The sequence below is a fragment of the Platalea leucorodia genome (assembly GCF_965183815.1).
Source record: "Platalea leucorodia genome assembly, chromosome: 7".
NCBI lineage: Eukaryota > Metazoa > Chordata > Aves > Pelecaniformes > Threskiornithidae > Platalea > Platalea leucorodia.
Window position 1 is genome coordinate 19,146,228 of NC_138829.1, and position 21,841 is coordinate 19,168,068.

A 21,841-nucleotide genomic window follows, 5' to 3' on the forward strand; every position below is an offset into this window, starting at 1 on the left:
TAGCTATGTCAATCGTATGATAGCTGAAAAAAATAGCATGTGGTTTCGGTAACATCTCTTAATCTTTTATTTTGATCTTTTGTGGAAAATGAGTCCTTCCAACCTCAGTCTTTCATGTCTTCTTATTTTGTATATTCCTGAAGGTTGCTGCTTACTCCGTGACTTTTTATGATACCGGTACCCAAACAACTGTAGGCATTGTTCATGATTTGTCTGTGGACAGACTCCTAGATCAGGGGGTTTTTTTAAGCACAGATCTTGTTCTAAATGCAAAACTTGACAGCAAGGAATCAGCATGTAACAAATGTTCTAATATTTCCCCTCTCCACCTACTAACACAGTACTTCTTGCCACTGAGCACACTATATAAAGACTTCTGTAAGGCTGAAAACTTGACCTTTCTAGTATCCTTTTCTAGTCTATGAAGTTACCTGAGTACTCCGCCCTAATGGGTGCTGTACAATATTTGCATTTTATTTTGGAACTAGACGTACACCTCCAAATTCCTGCTGACTATGAAGAAAGTCAAAGATAGCCCCACCAGAAAAATTTATCATCATCAGTAGCAATCCATTATCATCAGTAACGAGAGACAAGATGCAAAGGCCACAGCCCAGATTCTTGCCTTGTTAAGCCAGGCTTTGCAGAAATACATTGAAAAAGCCAACAGCCATCCCAAGAAATTGTAATCAAATTAAAAAACAGACACAAAAAGTTAGTGTGATAAGCAAAATAAGAAATGTTAACTAGGTAACAGACAATGATGTAAGAAAAAATGACATATTGTTTTTCTATAGATACTCAATTAGTTCTCCAGCGTAGAACACGCAGGTACTCAAATTCCATAGGAGATCAGAGCAGATACCTTCCTTGTTTTTTTGAAGCCTGTGACTTGTTAAATCATTTTCTATGCAGACTTCTCTTTAGAGAAAATTCACAGCAATGGGGCCAAGTGAAGCTGGATAACTGCTTCTTTTCTTATTCACAAGCTCATGGTATTTTTAATTAATGACATTTCATAGTATATTTGAATATTCAGAGAATGTTTAAAACAAACTAAATTCTGCTGAACAGATTCAAATTCCCACTGTGCAGAACACTCCAAACTCCGCCAAATCAACAATATACTTTGAGCTGCTCTGGGAGATATTTAAGAGATTAGGGTATTTTTATTAAAGGAATCAGGATGTGATGTTACACAAGTAGCTGGGGAGACCAAGTCCTTGTACCAATAGTCTAAAATCAGGGACAAAATAACTGAAATTAACTGCAGCAGATAAAGCTCTGAGGCATTTTGCTAAACATCTTTATGAAAGAGAGCTTTTTCTATCCTTATTCAGTCAATCTTCGGCTTCTCTGCTTAGATTGCCAACAGAGTGCCATCTAGAGTGCTTCTTTTTGAGTGGTGAAAGTTACTCCTTAGGAATAGGACAAAAATTTCAATTAAATCTAAGTGAAATGTATTACAAGTTTTAAGATCATATAAAAAATACCAGTGAACTAACTCTTCTGCTACACAGCTTTTAAATGATTCCAATACAGCGAAATCAGACTACGCATCATCTCTGCAGGAGCTCTCTAAATTCTGTGCAAACATTTGAAAAACATCACTAGCGAGAAGTCAAAGTTCCAGTGCTTTTGGTAATACTTAGGAGTCCACAGCAGTACAAGAAGAAAAAAAGCCAGATCAGCAGACATGTTCTGATGTGACTGAAATCACTCTGGCATGGACACTTATTTCTAATTTTGGGACATTTACTTCTAATTTTTTTTCTAATATTTATATAGATTATAAATCTCCTAACTCCATTTTGGGCCACACAGTGTAGCACAAAGCATTTGATTCTACAAGGACTTTGCACAACACTTCATATATATCTGGCAATCCTTGATCTATGGCATATTCTTTCAAAACCACATACAAGTCAGTTTTCAGGAAAAAAAGGATTATCGACAAAAGAGAGGAGCACCGTGTTGACAACAGCACTCTCATTAGACGTATTAGCCAACGCTAATGTAGTTTTGGCAGGAAGGGCAATGTAATCCTTTAAAGATTATTGCTGTATATGTATATTTTGTTAGAGAAGGCACTATTATAATAGATGCAAATATGCAATCCCTGCTCAAGAGAACGTACTGCTAAAAGGCAATATAAACTAAGATTCTATCCAGACTGCTGTTTTAACACAGGTGTAACAATCATAAAAATACCTATAATATTTTAATATGTAATGTTTCCATTCAGTAGTCATTTGCTTTCTATGCTGCCTTTCACACATAAAATACAGAATGAAGTCAGGGTCAAAAACTACACTTAGAGAAGCGTATATATGCACACTGATGTATAGATAATACACATACCTGGGCTTGCTTTTTTGTCCTTAAATAACTTTGAAATCAACTCCATTTTTTTTGGTTGTGAGAACCCTTCAATAGAAACCTCTAATTTTCCTCCAGCAATGGTCTCGAAGTTCAAGCCCGACAAACAGCTGTAGCCCGCAGCAGTTATTCAGCACCTGCCTCCCGCTCCCCTTCACTTGCAGTAAGAGTTCCCGGTTTGTGCTTCTCCTGTTCCTGAGAATATAACACAAACTCACACATACCTGTTGTTGCGATTCCTGGAATGGTTTGCGCAGCTAAAAATAGTTCATCTATGGGATCCACTAGATGTTTAATGTTAACTTTCCTGGCATTGTAATAATTGCCATCAGCAGCCATCCCAGCACGCTCTATTGCTATCAGGTGATCAAACCTGGGTAGAGATGAGTGAAAAAGAGAGGAGTCAAAGCTGTGATTCTCACATAACAACCTCCTCTGTTGGCTGCTCCTCCTGTTGTGCTTGGTTCTGCTTTCCGACTATTTGGGATTCAAGGTAAAACTTGGATACTGTTTTGTTATTTCTGAATGTAGTTCCCTAACAGTTTCTTTTCAAAGGTTAGTCTAGTTTCTTTACAGCTTGTGTGCAACTCCCTCAAATCACATTTGCCACCCAGAAATGGAGAAGTTCCTGAAGTCCTCCTAACCAGCAATCCTCTGGGTCAGCCACCTGGCCTTGCTCTGTTTCATGTTAAAATACATAATATCTTGTAAGATCTTAGTCTCTGTTTTCAAAGAAAACAAAAAAGTGGCAAATTAATGATCATCTAAATCCTTGTTAGTGTAAATACAGTCTCTGCTTAAAGTACATTGCTTAACAAATGAACATTTGTTTCTAGTTAGAGAGTCTTTTGGTTTGGGTCTTTAGATTTGGCGGATTTTTCTTTAAGACTATGGTTATTTTGCTAGTTATGAAAGTAGACAGATGTACTGCAGGTGTCCAACGTTTTAAGCAGAATTTTAGTACTCAGTTCTGCCATTGTATGTTAGAATTAAGTTATTTTGCTTCTGCTTCTCCAATTTACTGTCAAGAGGTTACTAATTCTGCTGAATTACTTAATGTTTTTGTGGGTGGATATCTATGGTGACTCCAGAGACCTTACGCAGGTTAGTTGTCTACTTTCAAGAAACACTTACTTTAGCTTTTTGGGATTGTGGGATCAATTGAAATAGAAACTGGCTGTAATTATATTATGCATAGCTATAAAACACATTTTTAAAACAATACACAAAAAATGAAGACAGTATCACGCATACTATTACAGCATACAATTATAGCATACGCTAACCTGTGGAAAGAAATAGGGATTGAATAAGTTGATGAAGCAAATACCAGGGTGGAAGATCTTTTTATTGAAGAGAACAAACTGAAGGCAACTACATTAAAATGCTCTACAAGGGAAGATCAATAAAAATGAGCAACGTATGCCTATTAAAGAAAATGTAAGTTGCCTGCTGAGTAATGAAATGTGTGTACAGCTACTTAGCAAATTCTCCAGTGCCTTAATCCTAATCACACACTTCCTATAAATCTGAATTTTTGCCCAACATTGTACGCTCAACAATCCATATGTGAACAGTTCCAATCAATATTGAGAAGTGCATGTACACATCTATAATTTTGGCTCTGGCTGCCTAAAGACAATAGGATGATCACTTTCACACTATTACAAACACGTGACACTTTATTTAATCAGATCAGATTCCCCAGTTGTCGGCCTTGAGCCAAACCTCTAGAAAGAGAACGCACTCCACAACTCTTTTCCTCGCTCTTTCACTGACTCTGACGTTATACTTCCCTTTTCTGATTTTTCTCACTGATTTAAAAACTGGTAAAATAATTGTGTGTGTGTGTATATCTCTATATCTATGGAATAAGAGCTGAAGTGCTTTTAGAAATTTTTCAGAGGAAAAGAGCTATTGATATACGAAATATCATTTCTCTGTTTTGTACTCCAGAAATGTATAATTGCAGAATAACATGGAATTCTGTACTCTGTGTGCTCCAATACCAGTGTTTGGCTTCCAAGTTTGTTCTGTTCATTCCAAGTCTTAAGGATTTACTTGTAACCATTACGTCTTCTTAGATCGTGGTCATTATTTTTATTATAATTTTGCACAGTAGAGGTGTGACCCGTTCTCAAAAACTGAATACACATACCTAGGTCTTCCAGGATTCCCATTCTCACACAAAAACATTAAAGCTGAATCAGCACTTTCTCTTTGATAACTCAATAGAGGGACCGGTCTCTTCAGGATTCCTACAGGAAAACAAATACAATCCAGATAGTACGTACCTTTTCATTTTGATCTATGTTTGAGTAACTTAAAAAAAAAAAAAAAAAAAAGCAGAACAGTTAGAATAGTAAGGACTCAATATCTTTACACAGTTCCTGATAAGGTCTCTGTGTCTTTTAAATTAAACTCTTTTGGATGTTAGTGCCAGTAAACGGGACCTTGACATAGAAAACAGGTCTACAAGAATAAGAACAGACATTCAGAATTCCCCACAAACAGCTAATCCAGAATCACTGCCCAGCTATGTAAGCATTAACCTGATGCCAGCTGGGTTTAACAAAATGTCATCGTAGCAACGCTGATCAGGGCTTAGAGGATGAACTCCGGTTCATTCTCTGGAAAAAAAAAATCCTGTACTAAGTGACAGTGAGATTAACTGAAGCAAACTTTGGCTAAAATTGGCAAAATAAAACCTGAGAAAAACGTGTGTCTTTCTTACCTAGTTGAACAGCATCTTCAATAATCTTTTTATTCAGATTCATGGCTCTCTGATCTGTAACTATGGCAACCTCTTTCTCCAAGGCCTGCAATATAGCCGCAATAGCGAGGGCTCCCGGGGGCCCGTCGTTCTCTTCTGGAGGCTCGTAAGTGAAGTGGGTAGGAAATCCAGTTGTTACCAGCACCGACTGAGCGTGGGAGATGGACAGGCAAGCCTTCAGCAGCTCGTCCTGGCGGTGTAGATGAATTATACCCCGGTCTCCTACAAAAATGTTTTTAATGAGAGCAGTACACTTCAATATATTGTTCTCCTTTTGAAGTGTCTGTGTGGGTGAACCTGCATACTTTAATGACATAAAATGAGTTAAATAAAAAAAAAAAAAGGGGGGGGGAAAGAAAACCTCTGGTCAAGGCAGGAATTGGGGTAATTTCCTCAGGAAACCTAGGAAGGTGTAGGCTATGAGTAATGAAGATAACGGGCTATGCTTCCAGGTTAAGAACTTCAGTTAACTAGATTTTGAAAATTATTATACCTAGCACTTCTAGGTATTAGTGTAAACAGCTTTTTCTTTTTCTGAGAGCTTATTGCATATTGTTTCCTTGCCTTTGGCCCTCTGCTTTCCTCTGATTTGTGGTGACAGTCGTGCTAGACCATGTTTAGCTGCTGAAGCTAGATTGCAACTCAAGCGTCCCAGACCTTACAGAAGTTTTCACGCAGACTTCAGATGAATAAGCTGGTCCTTTGTCTCTATTTAACTCTGTTCCCTTAGGGAACGGAAAATTCCCAAATAAATTCCACTTAATTAAATGATTAATCACAGAAGTGAGGTTTCAGAGACACTGTAAGTTACCTGGGGACGTTATAAACTCAATTAATATAGTGGTATCCAGGTGCCTGCTAAAAGCTCTTGTAACACTTCGTGTAGTAGAGAACCATTACCTGACCTTGGAGATATAGGTGAATATTAACAGATGTCTCTTCTCATGGGTCAGTCCCTAAAGAGTCAACACCGCGTTATCTGTGTACGTCTTCTGTTGTTCAGACTTCCTATCCCCTCTCCCTTCCCTGGCACTGGGAAACACAAGTTCACAGCGCAGTCCTTTCCATTTGCTAGCGCTCCTGAAAACCACAAATATCAGCATGATGTGCCGATATTCATGGGCTGATAGCAAGAGGTAAGTCCTTGCTATTGTTTCCTAGCCTCCTCACATCTTCATCTTTCTCACCTTCCCCCTCCCCACCCCTCGCACTTCCCTCTTTTTGTTCTCAATTTCCCCTTTGCCATTTCTCCCTCTGTTCCTCCTATGTAACATACAGGCAATATATAGATAGTGGACACAGACAAAAGTTCTGAACAAAACTAAAGTAACAGAAGCAGGGAAGATTAGTCTCTGAGAAGTGGGGTCTATTAATTGAGATAAAGTACTGTACTCTCCTTTAGGAATAAAATGAGCTAACTCTTTAGTTAGGTCCTGTATTTCTGCAGAGCATGGCACTGTGCCAAGCTGAACTCCAGAGAGTGGGAAAAGGAGAGGCCTTGTGAGTAAAAATAAACAGACCCAAACATATGCACACAGCCCAAACCCGGAGCTTGGGAGAGCTGGGCGTAAGCTGTTTTCCACTACTGCCTACAGAGGATTTCAGAAAATTTATGGGAAACTGAGATCAGAATTTACAGCAGACAGAGGGGACTAATTCAGTGTGTATTTTAGGAATGGTTGTGCTATTCAGTTTGCCTTTATTTCCCTCTCATCTCCCTGGTGCGCAGATGCAGCCCTACCTCTCAACCTTCTGTGGTGATCAGGTCGCTTTGGTCCCTCACACAACACCTCAGCGACGAATATGTCAGCAGAGCTTGATGTAATTCCACCCATCAGAGAGGGGTGTTTGAAAAGCACATGCAACTGCTAGAATTTTCTGGTAGGAGCACAGTAGTCATGAATATATGTAAAGAAATGTGCTATTTACTCAACAGTGAATACCCGTGTAGCTGTTACCACCATGCTGAGGTGCTCTGTGCTTTACATACCAATTCCAGTCTTATTCAGCAACAGCTCTTATTCCCTGTGGACTCTCCAGTCTGCTGTAAACATCGATGCTCCCGTGTACTTTGAGAGTATACAGTCATCAAGATTAGATATTCCATTGCCCATAAGGTTGAATGGTTTTGGCCAGACTCTGATATTAAATACGGTAACAGAAAATGTAAGACCTAGTTATATTAACTAAATGTATTCCACAAAGACTTTTAAAAATCTTAAAATTGCCTTTTGATTCTTACTGTGTACTTGAACCTTATGAATATCTAAAAAAGCAGGATAGGTCATATCTACCTCATAACAAATCCACTAAAGGAAGGGAGTTTTTTGTTTTTACCTGGATCCGTTCCAATTAGGGTCTCCAGAGTCTTTATCTTTTGGGCTGCTTCTGCTGACACAATACTATAATGCAGAGGATCTTGAGAAATGCAGTGGACTTGTGGGACTTCTCTTGAGGACCTGACTGTGACATCGTCATTCTTTAGGTCGGTAATGAACATGCAGCCAGGAGAATGAGTAAAAGCTAACGGAGCTCCTAAAATGGGTGAAAAAACTTCAATTGAACACAGTGTTATTGCAATAGATTGAAATATCAGAATGATAAAACCGAAAAACCTATTTAATTTAATAAGAGTCCCTTCCTGATGACACTTATATCATAAAAACAGGTGATATTTTAAATTACACTGCAGCAATTCATACACTTTGAGAAAGAAATGCATGCATATACATCTGAAAATGTTTTCACTTTTAAAAAGCTCATGTGAATAGTTGAGATCAGGTTTTTCTACGATATCCTCTTTGGTATAAACTTGACGCAACTTAGAAACTGAACAGTGGTACCTTCCAAGGAACTCTGTCAGGAATTGGCAAATCTGAAAATTGGCTTTGACATACATGAAGAAACTAGTGCGTTCACATAAGAACAAGTTAATGCTTAGTATCACCAACACACTGTGTGAACTTGTTTCCATAAGGGTAAATTAATTTTCTAGGTTCTAGAGTGCTGCTGGAAGCTATAGTGTCTCTCTTTTACCTTTGAATATCCTTGTAACAGTGATAGGACAAAACTACGTCAACTACTGCCTGCTGGCTAGGAGTAGTCCTTTATCGGATTAAGAAAATGGGGAATAGCATCTCTGTGCAGTGTCTTGCTGACCTAGCTAGGAGACCTATAAACTGGCAAGGAATAATGACAAAAGGTGACCAGTAAGCCTTAGCAGAGGGAATCTGAGTAGCATCTAAACCCCTGGTGAACAATAAGCTTATTTAGACCTGACAGCATAATAGCTCCCTCAACTGAAAACATTTTCTGTCTTTATACTAATTCCAGAAGTCTTGATCTAGATTATACTTGATTTGGAAAAATTGGTATGTTGTTGGATAAATCACAACGGGTACAAGCAAAATCTTACTTTGTTAGGATGGTGAAATGAGGGAGATAGATATTTCTTTAATAAGTACCTATGTGCTTGATCTGTGCTAGATCTGTTGGGAGTCTACGACTAGTTAATTTAAAAGCAGCTGGGGAACATGGTTGTTGAGATTTAATATACCTCACCAAACCATGTGAGCAGGCAATATTTTTTGTGAGAAGCTAGCAGATTCATCCTAAGTATGGGTACTGGTGGTATGGCAGCATTTTAACCACCTAGATGAGAAAGGAGCACCGAAAGATGGCACAAACTGCCAAAAAATTCCTGGAATGCATTAATGACAACTGGTTTTAATACAGAAAATGGAGAAATAAACAAAAGTAAAAGCCAGTTCCAGGCAAAGGCAGGATAGACAGCTGCTTTGAGCAACAGACTGTAAAGAGGTTGGCAATTCTTTTCTCTCCTTTCCCTGCAACAAGGATGCATGAGGAAGATGAATAAAACTTCTGGAGAACACAGGAAAGAGTGGGATTTTCAGTTTGGGTTTGGGACTGAAGAAAAGAGGTTGTATGTAAGAAAGAAAAAAGTCTCTGCTCCTAGTGCTGAACATATTTACAGCAGGTGTTGAGAGCAGTTTAGATGAACACCTGTAAGGAACCACAAGGATGTAGCAAATCCTGCAAGGAGAGAAGGATGAAGCAGATGACTTCCCAAGGCTCTCCCAGTTATACTGCCTATGATTATTAAGTTTCTTTTTCAGTAAGAACTAAAATATGAGATTTCATTACACACTAGTGATTTGGAGCAGTATATAATACTGTCACTATGGCTGAGTTGCATTTTCTTGCCCTTCGTGCTCATGCCTGTTATAAATGACTGGATAAAGTGCAGGACAGCTCTGTGTGGAGGACAAAGCTTCATTTATGTGAAGTATGTCACATTTACTTCATTTTAGAACAAAACCTAAAAGCGTAAAATTCTTTTCCAGGTCAATCAATTTGCTAGCTCTTGACAACATTTTGGAAAGATTTCTGGCTGCTTTTTTTTTGTTTGTTTTTGTTTTTTTTTTCTTTTATTTCTTTAGTATTGTTTTACTGCAGTGTAATACAAAACTATATTTTAAAAGGAAGAAGCTTAAAAAAGAATGCCTTTAAACTTCTAGTTTTTAATAATGCTTACAAAAGATGTTTTGATGCTGCCAGAGCTTTAGATTTCTGCCTTTAAAATACTCAAACAAAAGTGATGGAATTTAAGCAAGAACTTCATTGAAGGTAGACCTGTATTTCACAATAGAAAATAGGCCTGCCAAAGGTTTTTTGTTGTGTGGTTGGGGTGTTTTTTAGCTCACCCTAAAATCAAACCTCCTAATCAACCAACTCATTCAGTCCATGTTAAAAAAAAAAAAAAAAAAAGGAAAAGAGAGAGAGAGAAAGAGATTGAAGGATAATTTAAAAAGAGTCTACAAGTATAGTACATACTGCAGTTGATGACTGCTTCTACTCCTGTTACTCCGCAGGCCCAAAACACTGGAATATCACCAGGGTGAAGGTGAACTGGATCTCCATAATCTGGTCTGGAAAGATCTTGTATTCCCAGCAGACCTGGAATTGATCAAAAATGAAATCATGAGAGATTCCCATTAAGCAGTACTACTGCAAAGCTGGGGGAGGTGGACCCCAATCATCAGTCAATGACACTAAGCTAGAATTGCAACAGTGGCAAGTCCCACTGAAGTGACATATGTAGTTTTCCTTTGAGTCCATGTCCCCAAAACCTGAGCTGACTTGTTCTCCCTTTTTGTACTTGATGACATCTGTAAAAATGCATTCACTTTATTTCTGCAACGAAACACAAAATATTCTAGATCTTCTCTATCAACAGAAGAATTACATTCATAACACTAGCAAACAAGAATAAATGACTGCAATGCAAAATGGGTTTGTTCCAGAACATGTTTTCTACTGCTTTAGCTTCCTACATTCTTCAGCTAGAGAAACGAGCAACCACTCTTCTACCTCTCTGGGTTAGACAACTACATCTCACTCTTATCCAGCTTTCACTAAATTGTCTTTTGCTTTATTCTAACACCTATTTGTAATATTCTGGGTCATTCAAAGCACTTGCTCTCTTCCCTTGTTTTAAATTCTTCAGATGCTTTAATATACCACTGTCTTTTCTGGAATTCATTTATATAATCTGTATATAAAATCATTTACTCTTTTCTGCTAAAAATAAATGAATAGTGGAGATCCTCACTTGCCCAGTCACCTTGTTGCTCTACTCAAAGTAATGCCTTATTACTAGTTCCTCAGATCTAAGCACTCAGACCAAACACATTACTAGGGTGTACTGTTACCAATGACATCTCCTTCCACTCTGCAATGGGATCCTTCTGCGTATGCAGCCCATGAGTCTACTGATTGACAAATTTCTGTCAGCAGAGGGGAATTTTTTTTTTATTGTTGTGATCTATCTTCATCTTACAGGTGTTTGGTTTGGTTTTGTTTGTTTGTTTGTTTTCCAAACAGCCTCCTGTTTTATATTTTTTTTCAGTTTTCCCTTGCAAAGAATAGGCCTATACTTGTTTGAGCTGGATTTAAAAAAAAAAAAAAAAAAAATTCTTGTCATATTTCTATTTATTCTGTCTTAAGTGTTGTGCTCAATGTATCCTATTTCAGTGTTTTTAAAAATAATGCAGTATTTACTTTCAGTCATCCGCTAAGACACAAAATGCATCCACACATACTTCTCCCCATGCTGTCAGTCATTGCTGTCCTGTCACTGGAATCTCTGACAGCAAGGAAGTATTCACATATAAATGAAACTGCATACATTTTAGAAAAATGTGATTACATTTTTTACCAAAACCACCCCTGCCATATAACTTATCTACATCAGACAGCTATCTTTTATCCAAGAAATCTCTGTGTTCAGCTCATTCAAAACCTACTTTTTTCTTTCTTTTCCTTCCCCCCCCCCCCTCCCCGTTCAGGTTTGTGACCATTAGAAAGGACTAAAACATAATAAATATACCGGTCTGGGTATTTCAGTCCTGCCACTTCCCATGGTTCCCCCTTCCATTTTTACACACAGTAAAGTGCAGGCAGCGTGAAACATGAAAAGCACTGACCAGGGTCACCCATGTGAATTGGTGCTCCATGGGCTTCTTTTAATTCAGATGTTGCTAGCAGGGCTGCTTCCAGCTTGCTTTCAGGAATAGGTCTCATTGTGACTACTAAGTTGCAGCAAAAAGTAGAAACGCTGTAGCACTGCACGGCTGTCTGGCAGTTTAAAAGAATGCAAGGTGTTAGCAAGAATATTGAATACTACTTCGAAAGCATTAGAAGAAATAAGTCTAAAACTTTGTGCCCTACTTGAGTTTAGAAAGGCTGCATGCTAACATTAATTTTAAATCCTTTTAAAAAAAATTCTTAGCATCCCATTTTTTTTTTTTTTTTAGTAAGATCCAGCAGCGCAGGAGTGAAACATTCCCTCCTTCAGCTGCTGCATTTTGATCACAAAAACTTTCAACATTATGCATTTCTTGCTTCAGTACATGCAGTGTACTGCGTGGTGAGCTCAGTATATTCTGAATATTGTCAGAAAAGAACTGTGTGCTCCCGAAACGGAAAGGGAAAAAGCTAATAAAAAGCATCACACAGTGACAAATCTACTTGGTCTGAATCTATGCTATCTGTCCTCTATCCAATCTATTTGAATTGGGAGAGCTACAGTGTTCTGTAGCACACAAGGGTCAGGAGCTCCTGCTGCTGGCAGCACCCACTTCTATAGAAGCCGCATGCCAATTCCACACATACAAAATCTTTTGTGCCTCTAGAAAGGTTGTATGGAATTCATCATCCTCACTGACTGGGATCCTGAAGCACCTTTTCTATTCAGAAATAAAGCAGCCTGGCTTTTTAGAACAAAATGTCTGATATTTAAGTTGCATTTGAACGTAAACAAGATATGTAGACAACTAGAGCTACATGGAAAATGTTCATTAACAATCTTTATAATAAAAATCATTATATCTGTCACTGAAGAAACACACTGTACAGTTCTTTGCGTTATTGACGTGCTATAAACTATGACATTTTCCTAATTCTGAAATGTTATAAGCAGATACACGTTTGCATTTTTTTTTCTTTAAGCTTGGTAGAAGGACTCACTTATGAGATACATTTGTGCCTTCATTTTGACCAGGAGTATAGCAAAAAAATTGTGAAACGATAACACTGAAAACAACAATAACCTGTGCCTAGTAGAAAAGCACATGAACTATATGAAAAAGGCATGCAGATGTGTACTTAAGTGTTCTTAATATTAAAAGGTCTACCTACTGGAGCCAGAATTATTTTAGGACTTCTGCCAACATTAAAATCCGCACTATAAACTTTCTGAGCACAGTTATAATCTTCAGTGCTACAGTGGATGCCTCAAGTTTTTGGGAACATCATCTGTCATACATGAAGAAGAAACTCCTACTGTCACGGCTTATAAAAAGAATATTCCTACTGCAAGCCGGAGCTTGTATGGAGAGCAGGACATGTATTAAGGCATGCTCCGAATAGTGCATGGGTCATTGGTTGAAACAGAGAAGGCAAACCAGAACAGAATTTAAATGAAATGGCTGCCACAGCACACAGGGAAAAACTTTGTCACCATAAATGAATAAAAAAAGCAGATTGGCCTTGCAGAAAGTTGAGAAAAGCACTGAATTGAGGCTGGGCATATTTTACCCTGTATTTTTATGCACTCAGCACTAGCACATGCCTAAAGTTACTATGCCGGTCGGAAAAAAAAATCTGATTTTGAGCAATAGGTATATGCACATAATGTGAATATGGACAAATACTCAAAGGCAAAGTTATGACAAAGACTATGTGTGCGTGCATATGCTTACCTTATACATGCTTACATTACACTTTTGCTCAACGTTTCTTATGGGAACGCCGGCATTTTGGACTGCTTTTTCAAAAGAGAAGCTGCAGCCTAAATAAAAAGTCACCATGTCCTTAAGTTGTTCAGAGTACTCCTTTAGGCTTTTCAGTGATCCAGTACAAGCTCCGTGCTCATATATTCTGTACTGTAGGCAGTCAGTTCTAGTGAAATAAGAAGTTATCACAGCTTTATCATATTTTTTGAAAACAAGGTGAATTGTTTGAATTGACAGTAAGCCAGTATCAAACCACAAGATACAGCCTACTTTATCCATTTCTTTTCTTTCTGAGTAACAATGAAACCAACACATGCAAAAACCCCAGAAGCCCTTATTCTGCACAAAAACAAGCCAATAAACAGAACATGTTAGAGTTTGGTATTTTTTAGGTTTTATAGGTAAATGTCCCTTATATGTATCTTGTCTCAGGGCTTCAAAAATTAGGGAGCTCTTTTAAGTAAGTCTTGTTTTTAGTGTTTACCACAGGAGGACATCTTTCAAATTTCAGAGACCATACAAATATCACACGGTCACCATGCTTGCGTTACTACTAAATAAAACAAAGGTAAAACCCTATTATTTAACTCCGCTGTCTCAGACTGCAAAGCATTTAGAAATTACACCAAATATCACTTTTGTATTAGAGAAATACTTGTATCAGAAATAGCATGGCCAGCAGGACCAGGGAGGTGATTGTCCCCTTATACTTGGCACTGGTGGGGCCACACCTCGAGTACTGTGTTCAGTTTTGGGCCCCTCACTACAAGAAGGACATGGAGGTGCTGGAGCGTGTCCAGAGAAGGGCAACGAAGCTGGTGAAGGGTCTAGAGCACAAGTCTGATGAGGAGCGGCTGAGGGAACTGGGGTTGTTTAGCCTGGAGAAGAGGAGGCTGAGGGGAGACCTTATTGCTCCCTACAACTACCTGAAAGGAGGCTGTAGCGGGCTCTTCTCCCAAGTAACAAGCGATAGGACGAGAGGAAATGGCCTCAAGTTGCACCGGGGGAGGTTTAGGTTGGATATTAGGAAAAATTTCTTCACCGAAAGGGTAGTCAGGCACTGGAACAGGCTGCTCAGGGAAGTGGTTGAGTCCCCATCCCTGGAGGTATTTAAAAGATGTGTAGATGTGGTGCTTAGGGACATGGTTTAGCGGTGGACTTGGCAGTGCTAGGTTAACGGTTGGACTTGATGATCTTAAAGGTCTTTTCCAGCCTAAACAATTCTACGATTCTAATACCAACAATTATCATAACATGTTCCTCAAGAACAAGATGATCAGGCTGTTATACTCATGCACAGTTTTCATTCAAAGGTATAACTCCAAGAAAAGAAACTTGTTCAAAATGTACAATAGAGTGAGCAGGCTGTTCCCTGAAACCTAATCACCACCAGCATTCACTGCAGAACTCTGAGAAACAGAGTTGGTCCATAGTTACCTGATATCAGAATCACTACTCAGAGAAGGACACTTCCAATCACCTGGTTTGCTTCTGTAGAGCAGTGGCAGGGGTCCATCATTTGCATGGCAAAACTTCTCAAAGTCATCAGCCAAGGACTTGGGCAAAATCACAACATTAGCCTGTTTATAGCCTGAAATTGTGGAAGGTAGGAATGACTGGTTATTAATACAGCTTTTTGTTTGTGAAACAGTAACTTTTCTGTATAGATTTCTTTAGACGGTCTACAAAAAATCACCTCAAAGAAATTTTTGATTCAGAAGTCCATAATTAAATTAAACAACTTTTTGAAATATTTTTAAAATCATAGCTAGATGTACTCTGTATGTGAAGTAGCTCACAGCTAAAATAGTTGGCAGACACAGGTAGTACTAGAATATGAAGACATCATAATTAATAAATACTTCTATGAATTTATATATAAACATGCTGGGTTTGACTGGGGTAGAGTTAATTTTCTTCATAGTAGCTAGTATGGGGCTACGTTTTGGATTTGTGCTGGAAACAGTGTTGATAACACAAGGATGTTTTAGTTATTGCTGAGCAGTGCTTACACAGAGTCAAGGCCTTTTCTGCCTTTCACCCCACCCCACCAGCGAGCAGGCTGGCAGGGAACAAGAAGTTGGGAGAGGACACAGCTGGGACAGCTGACCCCAACTGACCAAAGGGATATTCCATACCATATGATGTCATGCTCAGCATATAGAGCTGGGGGACAAAGAAGGAAGGGGGGGATGTTTGAAGTGATGGCGTTTGTAATAAGTACCCAAGTAACTGTTACGTGGGATGAAGCCCTGCTTTCCGGGAGATGGCTGAACACCCACCTGCCGATGGGAAGCAGTGAATGAATTCCTTATTTTGCTTTGCTTGTGTGCATGGCTTTTGCTTTACTTATTAAGCTGTCTTTATCTCAACCCACAAGTTTTCTCATTTTTCCTCTTCTGATTCTCTCCCCCATCCCACTGGGGGGGAGAGTGAGCGAGCGGCTGTGTGGTGCTTAGTTGCTGGCTGGGGTTAAACCACAACAATAATTTATTACCTAACCTGGGAAATTAGTATTCTATAGGAAAATGCTTTACTTTGCAAATGCTAGCACGGAGCCAAAGAAAGGCTATTGCATACCACACTTCCACCGTTTTTTTTTAATTTAATACCAAGCTATAAATCATGGCCAGTCCAACAGTAAACTCCTGGTATCTTGACGTTATGTAGCCCATTCTTTAGAGTCTGTTGGCTATGGAATTTTACTGTAAGCTGCAATTTAACAGACATAATTACAGCTCAGGAATAAACTCTTGCCTGTCACACTGAATCTCAGTCATTTCTACTATTTCTAATTTAAAAAACTACAATGAACAGAACTGCTACACATTCTTCACTTGGAATCACTTTGATTTAAAAGGTTGTTGAATACTACCATGCAATAGCTTCTAAAGACAACATTTTTGCATTGAGTATCAATAAAGAAAGCTCACATTCATTTATTTAGCAAAAATTTATTTTCTAAACTGTAGTAGTTAATACCAATGTCATTTTAATTTTCCTGCATGTAAATACCAGCTGTTCAAATACAGAGAAGAAATTTAGAGTACAACTAGTCTTGAAGTATAAAACTGCCAATTAACAGTCCCTAACTCCTGTATTGATACTGTCTTGAAAAGTTATTACCGTGTCTGATATCAGATAGGCTGCATAGAAGCTCTCACTTTCTTAAATACTGAGGTTGTCTGTCATCCAAGAGGCAATCATTTAGTTGAAATCAGTGGTCTGCCTTAAAAGGCTGTAGACATTCAGCCAAATCTTACTCTTGACCAAAGCTAACAAAGAAACCAAAAGATAAAATTCTATTCCTGATGGAAAAATGCAAAGCAAAGGCTGAGGTAAGCCTGTATTTGCATACTGAATGTGCCCACAAACTGCTCTCTTGGGAGTACTCAGCACAAAAATTCATTTTATTACTAGCAAAAGTTACTAAATACAGAAACAGTTTCTTGCTAAATACAGAAATACATTTTTGTTAGATAAACATGCTAAATTTACCACTGAATAAAATACTACATTCAGTTGCCCCTCAACTTCATTCCCTGCCATCCATGCAAAATCCACAGGCACTTTCTACTTTGCTGGTGATATTCACAAATTCTTAAAATTATGGTTTTAGTCAGTGCATTCAACTTGGACAACACTGAATTTAAAATGCTAGTCACAGCTGACAGACTGAATCTGTAGGTAACTTTGAGGTATTCTATACACTCAGGAAGCTTCGTTAAAACTCTTTGACAACTTTACTGCTCCTGATAACTATTCTTACTTTCTTTATAGATGAAAAGATATTTTTCCCTTCCCATATCAGCTTACATATATACTTGCATTATGTATCCATCATTATTAATATATTCACAAGCAATGCTAGTGAAGCTGGACATGCTGATCAACCTATGCATTAATTCAACACACTCATGTCCCAATTCAGAGAAGTTTAGAAAGAGTTTTTAATTTCTTTAGTGAATGACAGTGAGGGCAGTAAGAAATAATTTTTTTAGTAGCACATCACCCAACAACATAAGACAATTCTAAGGCTTCTGAGAAATTCCAATTACCCGAGTTTTTTTAGTCTTTGCATAACGGAGCTGTATGCTCATGGCTAGAAGTCTGAACTTGTTTTGTATGCAAACAATACTTTTTTCAAATGTTAAAACTAACACATTTAAAACTACTGCAGCAATACAAGCACTTAAAAATACAGTTGGGGCAAACTGCAAATTATTAACATTCTAACATGTTTTCTGCTAGTATTTTTCCACTTGTGTACTGATGGAAAAGAAAATCATAATTTCAAGACTTACTATGATTCTATAAAATGACCCTTAACGATGTTCTTATGTTACAGCAATGCTACTACACACAGCTTTGCTCATCAGCTACTTGCTACAGTAATTTTAGTTAAGTTACATTTTAAAGTTGATCAGAACAATGACACAGACTCTGCTTCTGTAAAAGTCCAGCTATGAGAGGCAAGACAGAAATGAGTTTTCTAGAATGCATTCAGTTATCCGAGTACAAAACTATTTTTCCCTCCCCCTTATAACTCCCAGTCTTGCTGAGTCAGTAATTTCCAAATTCTACAACAAATGAAGCAGAAAACCACTTCTGTAACTATATATCTCTAATTCTTCCACAAAGCGTATCTGATGCACTAAGTAAAGCAAGGTCTCTGTGAAGAACATAGTATGTCATCCTACAAATGTGATAACAACGTATACAAGAAAAGCTACATTTGGTTAAAGATTTTTCAAATATTTTCTGCATCCATCATTTCTGACTGACATAACTGAGAGCTGAGGGACGCACTGCAAACTTTGAGAACAAAGTCCATCTACTTTACACAGGTAGGATGATACATTTTCTGTGATGTAGCTTTATGATTTAAGAACACAGTGTCCATGTACTTTACACAGGTAGGATGATATATTTTCTCTGATGTAGCTTTATAATTTAAGAACACAGTGTCACGTGCTTAGAATGTGATTTCAAAAACACCCAAGTGACTTAGGAACATAAGCCAACTTAACATTTTCTTCTGTTTTACTTCAGTGCTTTTGATATTCCTATACTCCTTCACAAACAAAAAACCAAAAACCGTAGCTATGAATCTAAAATGGAGCCACTTTTTTACTGAGAACTGCTAGGTTTACTTACCCTCCGCCATTCCAGAAGTATTACTAATACTGAGTCTGTTGCATCGAATTATTCTTCTTAGCACATGGGGAAGGAGAGATTTCAAGCCTCCTGTCAAAATCATCTCTTCAGCCTTAACAGAAAGATAATTTTAAATTTAAACACAAAGCACTTCTTTTTTTTTTACATTTTAAATTCTGATTTGCTAAAGAACCTAGCTTAAGTTTCCTCTTTGTGCTCCACCAAAGTTGTTATCACTGGAAAATTCTAAGTTATAACCCAAAAGGCAGATCAAAGTCAAAAGGTTATTTCACTGACATTTTATGACTAAATGCAAACTGAATCTTTCAATAAATTAGCCAGAGACATGCACTTTAACATTCGGGATAAAATGCAAAGTTTTGCTGGCCTGTAATGTAAGAAACAGATTTCTTTCCTCCCTGATAAATATTCATTTCCTAAAGTATTCACTTTTCCAAAATGCATTGTAACTTTAAAATTGCAAAAGCACAAATGGATTAACCTACCAAGCTATAATCTGTAATGTTACTTCTCTGTTCAAAATGCTTTTAGACAATTAGCGATGCAACCTTGCAGTAAAGAAATAACTATATTCAGAAAATGTCATTTTAATACATTCCACACGTATTATACTTTTCAAATATTAAGTATGTAGAAGTGAATACTCCCGTGACTATTCTTCCACTGGGAAAGCAGACATATAGATGTTTAAGTCACTTGTCATACAATCTGGAGTAGGAAAAGAGATAAGTACACTAATTATATCAATATCTGACTCTTTTTACATCTTTTGGAGATTTAAGACATCTTTTTTCTGCAATCTAGTCAGAGTTCACACATAGTTTTTCCCTCAACCTAAACTAACTAATAACAAAAAAGGGTTTATTATATCACTATTAGGAAAAAGTAAAAGATAGCTCAGGGTAAAATAATAACTTGGCTGCTTATGATTTTAACCTTGGTCACTTTTAAGTAAAGAAACTGAACTATCCTCCAAGTAATCAAATTACCAACCTCCAAGTTTTTCTTTAATTCAGAAGAAGCCATTCTTGATGTCATTCATAAGAAGTAATAAATACGATAGAAGCTATGCTGCCTTTTATAAAAGATGCCAGTAAATTAATGTACAATGAGATGTTACAACCTTCTAGCAAAAGTTAACTTTTCTGTTAAAGGTCCACAGTTTTTGTACTATAACTATGATAGTACAAAGTTGCACTCTCACAGTGGAGTGGAATACAAGTGACACGCTTTATTGTGAAAATGTATATCTCTGAGCAACTCATTCATTAATTAACTTGAAGTAAGAGTAGTGATACGTTTTGACTGAAATTATACTCTCATTGTAGCTTGTCTGTCCAAAATGTTTCCCAAAGCTTGCAGAATCCTGAGAGGTTAAGTTGGGTGCACTGAAATTTAGAGTAAGCATTTTATCTATTCTTAATTCTGAAATCTTTATATAACATTGTCAGGCAAAAGAAATCAGTCTGGGTTTTTCTTCTGAACTCTAACTTACTACTTTCTAACTCTTCTCATCTTTTCTGCTTTTACATTATCACTCCGTATGCTGCACAAAAAATAGCATTCATTACAAAATCATGAACAATTCCAAATACACACTTTAAAGATAACAAGAAATCAGATTTAGAAATGTAGCTGAGCTCTAATCCAGGCCTGTAAGTGTCAATTTTAGAGACATTACTCTTACTGCAAAGACAATTTCCGACACCAGTCTGGAATTATTCATTCAAGAGGTTTCAAATTAAATACAGTGATCCTAATAAAAAATTCCAGGTGTGTTTATTAGATTCTTTCAGATTGTTTTTCTTTATTTCTGAGCATCTTTGAAACCATCTAAATCATCTATAGGATTGATGGCCTTGAGAACTGCTAGCTTACTTGGATTCGAAAGACAGTCTGAAGTTCAGGAAACTAGTTTGGGACAAAAGCTGTCTTCAGCTAGGTTTTTTATCACAAATGCCCTGGTCTAATGTTGGGCAAGCCTGATTCTTCCCTCATAAAGTGTGTGCCCAGTAGCAGAAATGGAAGTACCTATGGGATTTTATCAGCAAATATTTAGGGCCCTAAAAGTTTTAGGTTCATGTAACAGCAAGTGGCTAACAAGCTACAGGACTGTGAATATGAGTAGTGCTGCCAAAATGTTGGCTGTAAGTACCTTAGAGAAACACTTGGGCTTGTAGATCCTATTTAAGAACCTAGCCCCTAGTTGCAAAGCAACATATATTGTTGATGACTGGGTAGGAAGTGAATAATTTAAACATTAGCTTTGTATAAAAGCAGACTGATTCATCTCTTTCAGATGAGAAATAAAACTCACCTTATCACTATTTGCTATCACTAAAGTTCCTATGGTGATTAATAAAACTATAGGGAAAATCCAATAGGATTAACATTCTGAGCTATAACTTTAGACCGCTGTATTTGCTATACAATATCAGTAACAGATTATGCTGCTGTTTTTCTTTATTAGTTGCTAATTTGGATAGATGATAAAAACTGTTAGATGTTTGTAGTAAAACCTAGCTTCTGCTATTTGAGTTCCTCAGGAATGGCTAGTTTCTATGCAGTATGTTATTTTTCTATGCTAGGGGGCATCATCAGGTTTACATTCCCCAACCATCTCTAGGACCTCCTGGCAAATCACCAGAGCCATCATGACCACGGCCTGTTTGGAATGATAGGGGAGAAGCACCAAGATAGCTCAGGTCTTACAGCATCTTCTCCATTTTCTTCCATCAGGATGCCTAAAGAAGCGTACAGACTGGCTTCATGGGGCCCTCAAGCAGCACTCTAACCAAACAGCCTGGTACAGCTGTTAGTCAGTTATCAGGATCTGTCCCCTGGCAGAGGTTTGTCAACTCCTTCATTTTGTTCTGAGAAAGTTTCAGATAACAGGAAGTATCAGTTATCTCATGGGGGTACATTCGATTATGATACAGATAAGACGGTGCAGGATAAGTGTTAAAAAAACCTTAAGAGAAGATGCTGACAGAGCTTATGAGATGGCTGTTGTGCCTGAGAGCATCCTATATGGCGTCCCCTCACTAAGGGACCCTAAGATCTGGCTTTCCAGTCTGGGTTGCCTTTAATGGAATGAACCTCTAAAGCACACTAGATATAGTCCTGGGTAACCAGCATTTGAAAATCAGGTCATTTACTGGCTGCATAATGACAAAATTCATATTTAAAGCACCCA

General features: G+C 37.7%; 1 protein-coding gene across 1 annotated transcript in view; it reads right to left on the reverse strand.

Annotated features, from left to right (window-relative positions):
- The window catches only part of DGLUCY (D-glutamate cyclase), a gene marked incomplete at its 5' end in the record, with an annotated part of 29,644 nt that extends 9,961 nt beyond the window's left edge, over positions 1-19,683 (reverse strand). Inside the window, 11 exon segments of the mRNA XM_082317335.1 lie at positions 2,604-2,752; positions 4,538-4,637; positions 5,114-5,374; positions 7,490-7,687; positions 10,007-10,129; positions 11,659-11,809; positions 13,435-13,633; positions 14,905-15,092; positions 15,094-15,149; positions 18,625-18,736; positions 19,639-19,683. Coding sequence (XP_082173461.1) covers positions 2,604-2,752; positions 4,538-4,637; positions 5,114-5,374; positions 7,490-7,687; positions 10,007-10,129; positions 11,659-11,809; positions 13,435-13,633; positions 14,905-15,092; positions 15,094-15,149; positions 18,625-18,736; positions 19,639-19,683 — 1,582 coding nt within the window.
- Positions 19,684-21,841: the final 2,158 nt, after the last annotated feature.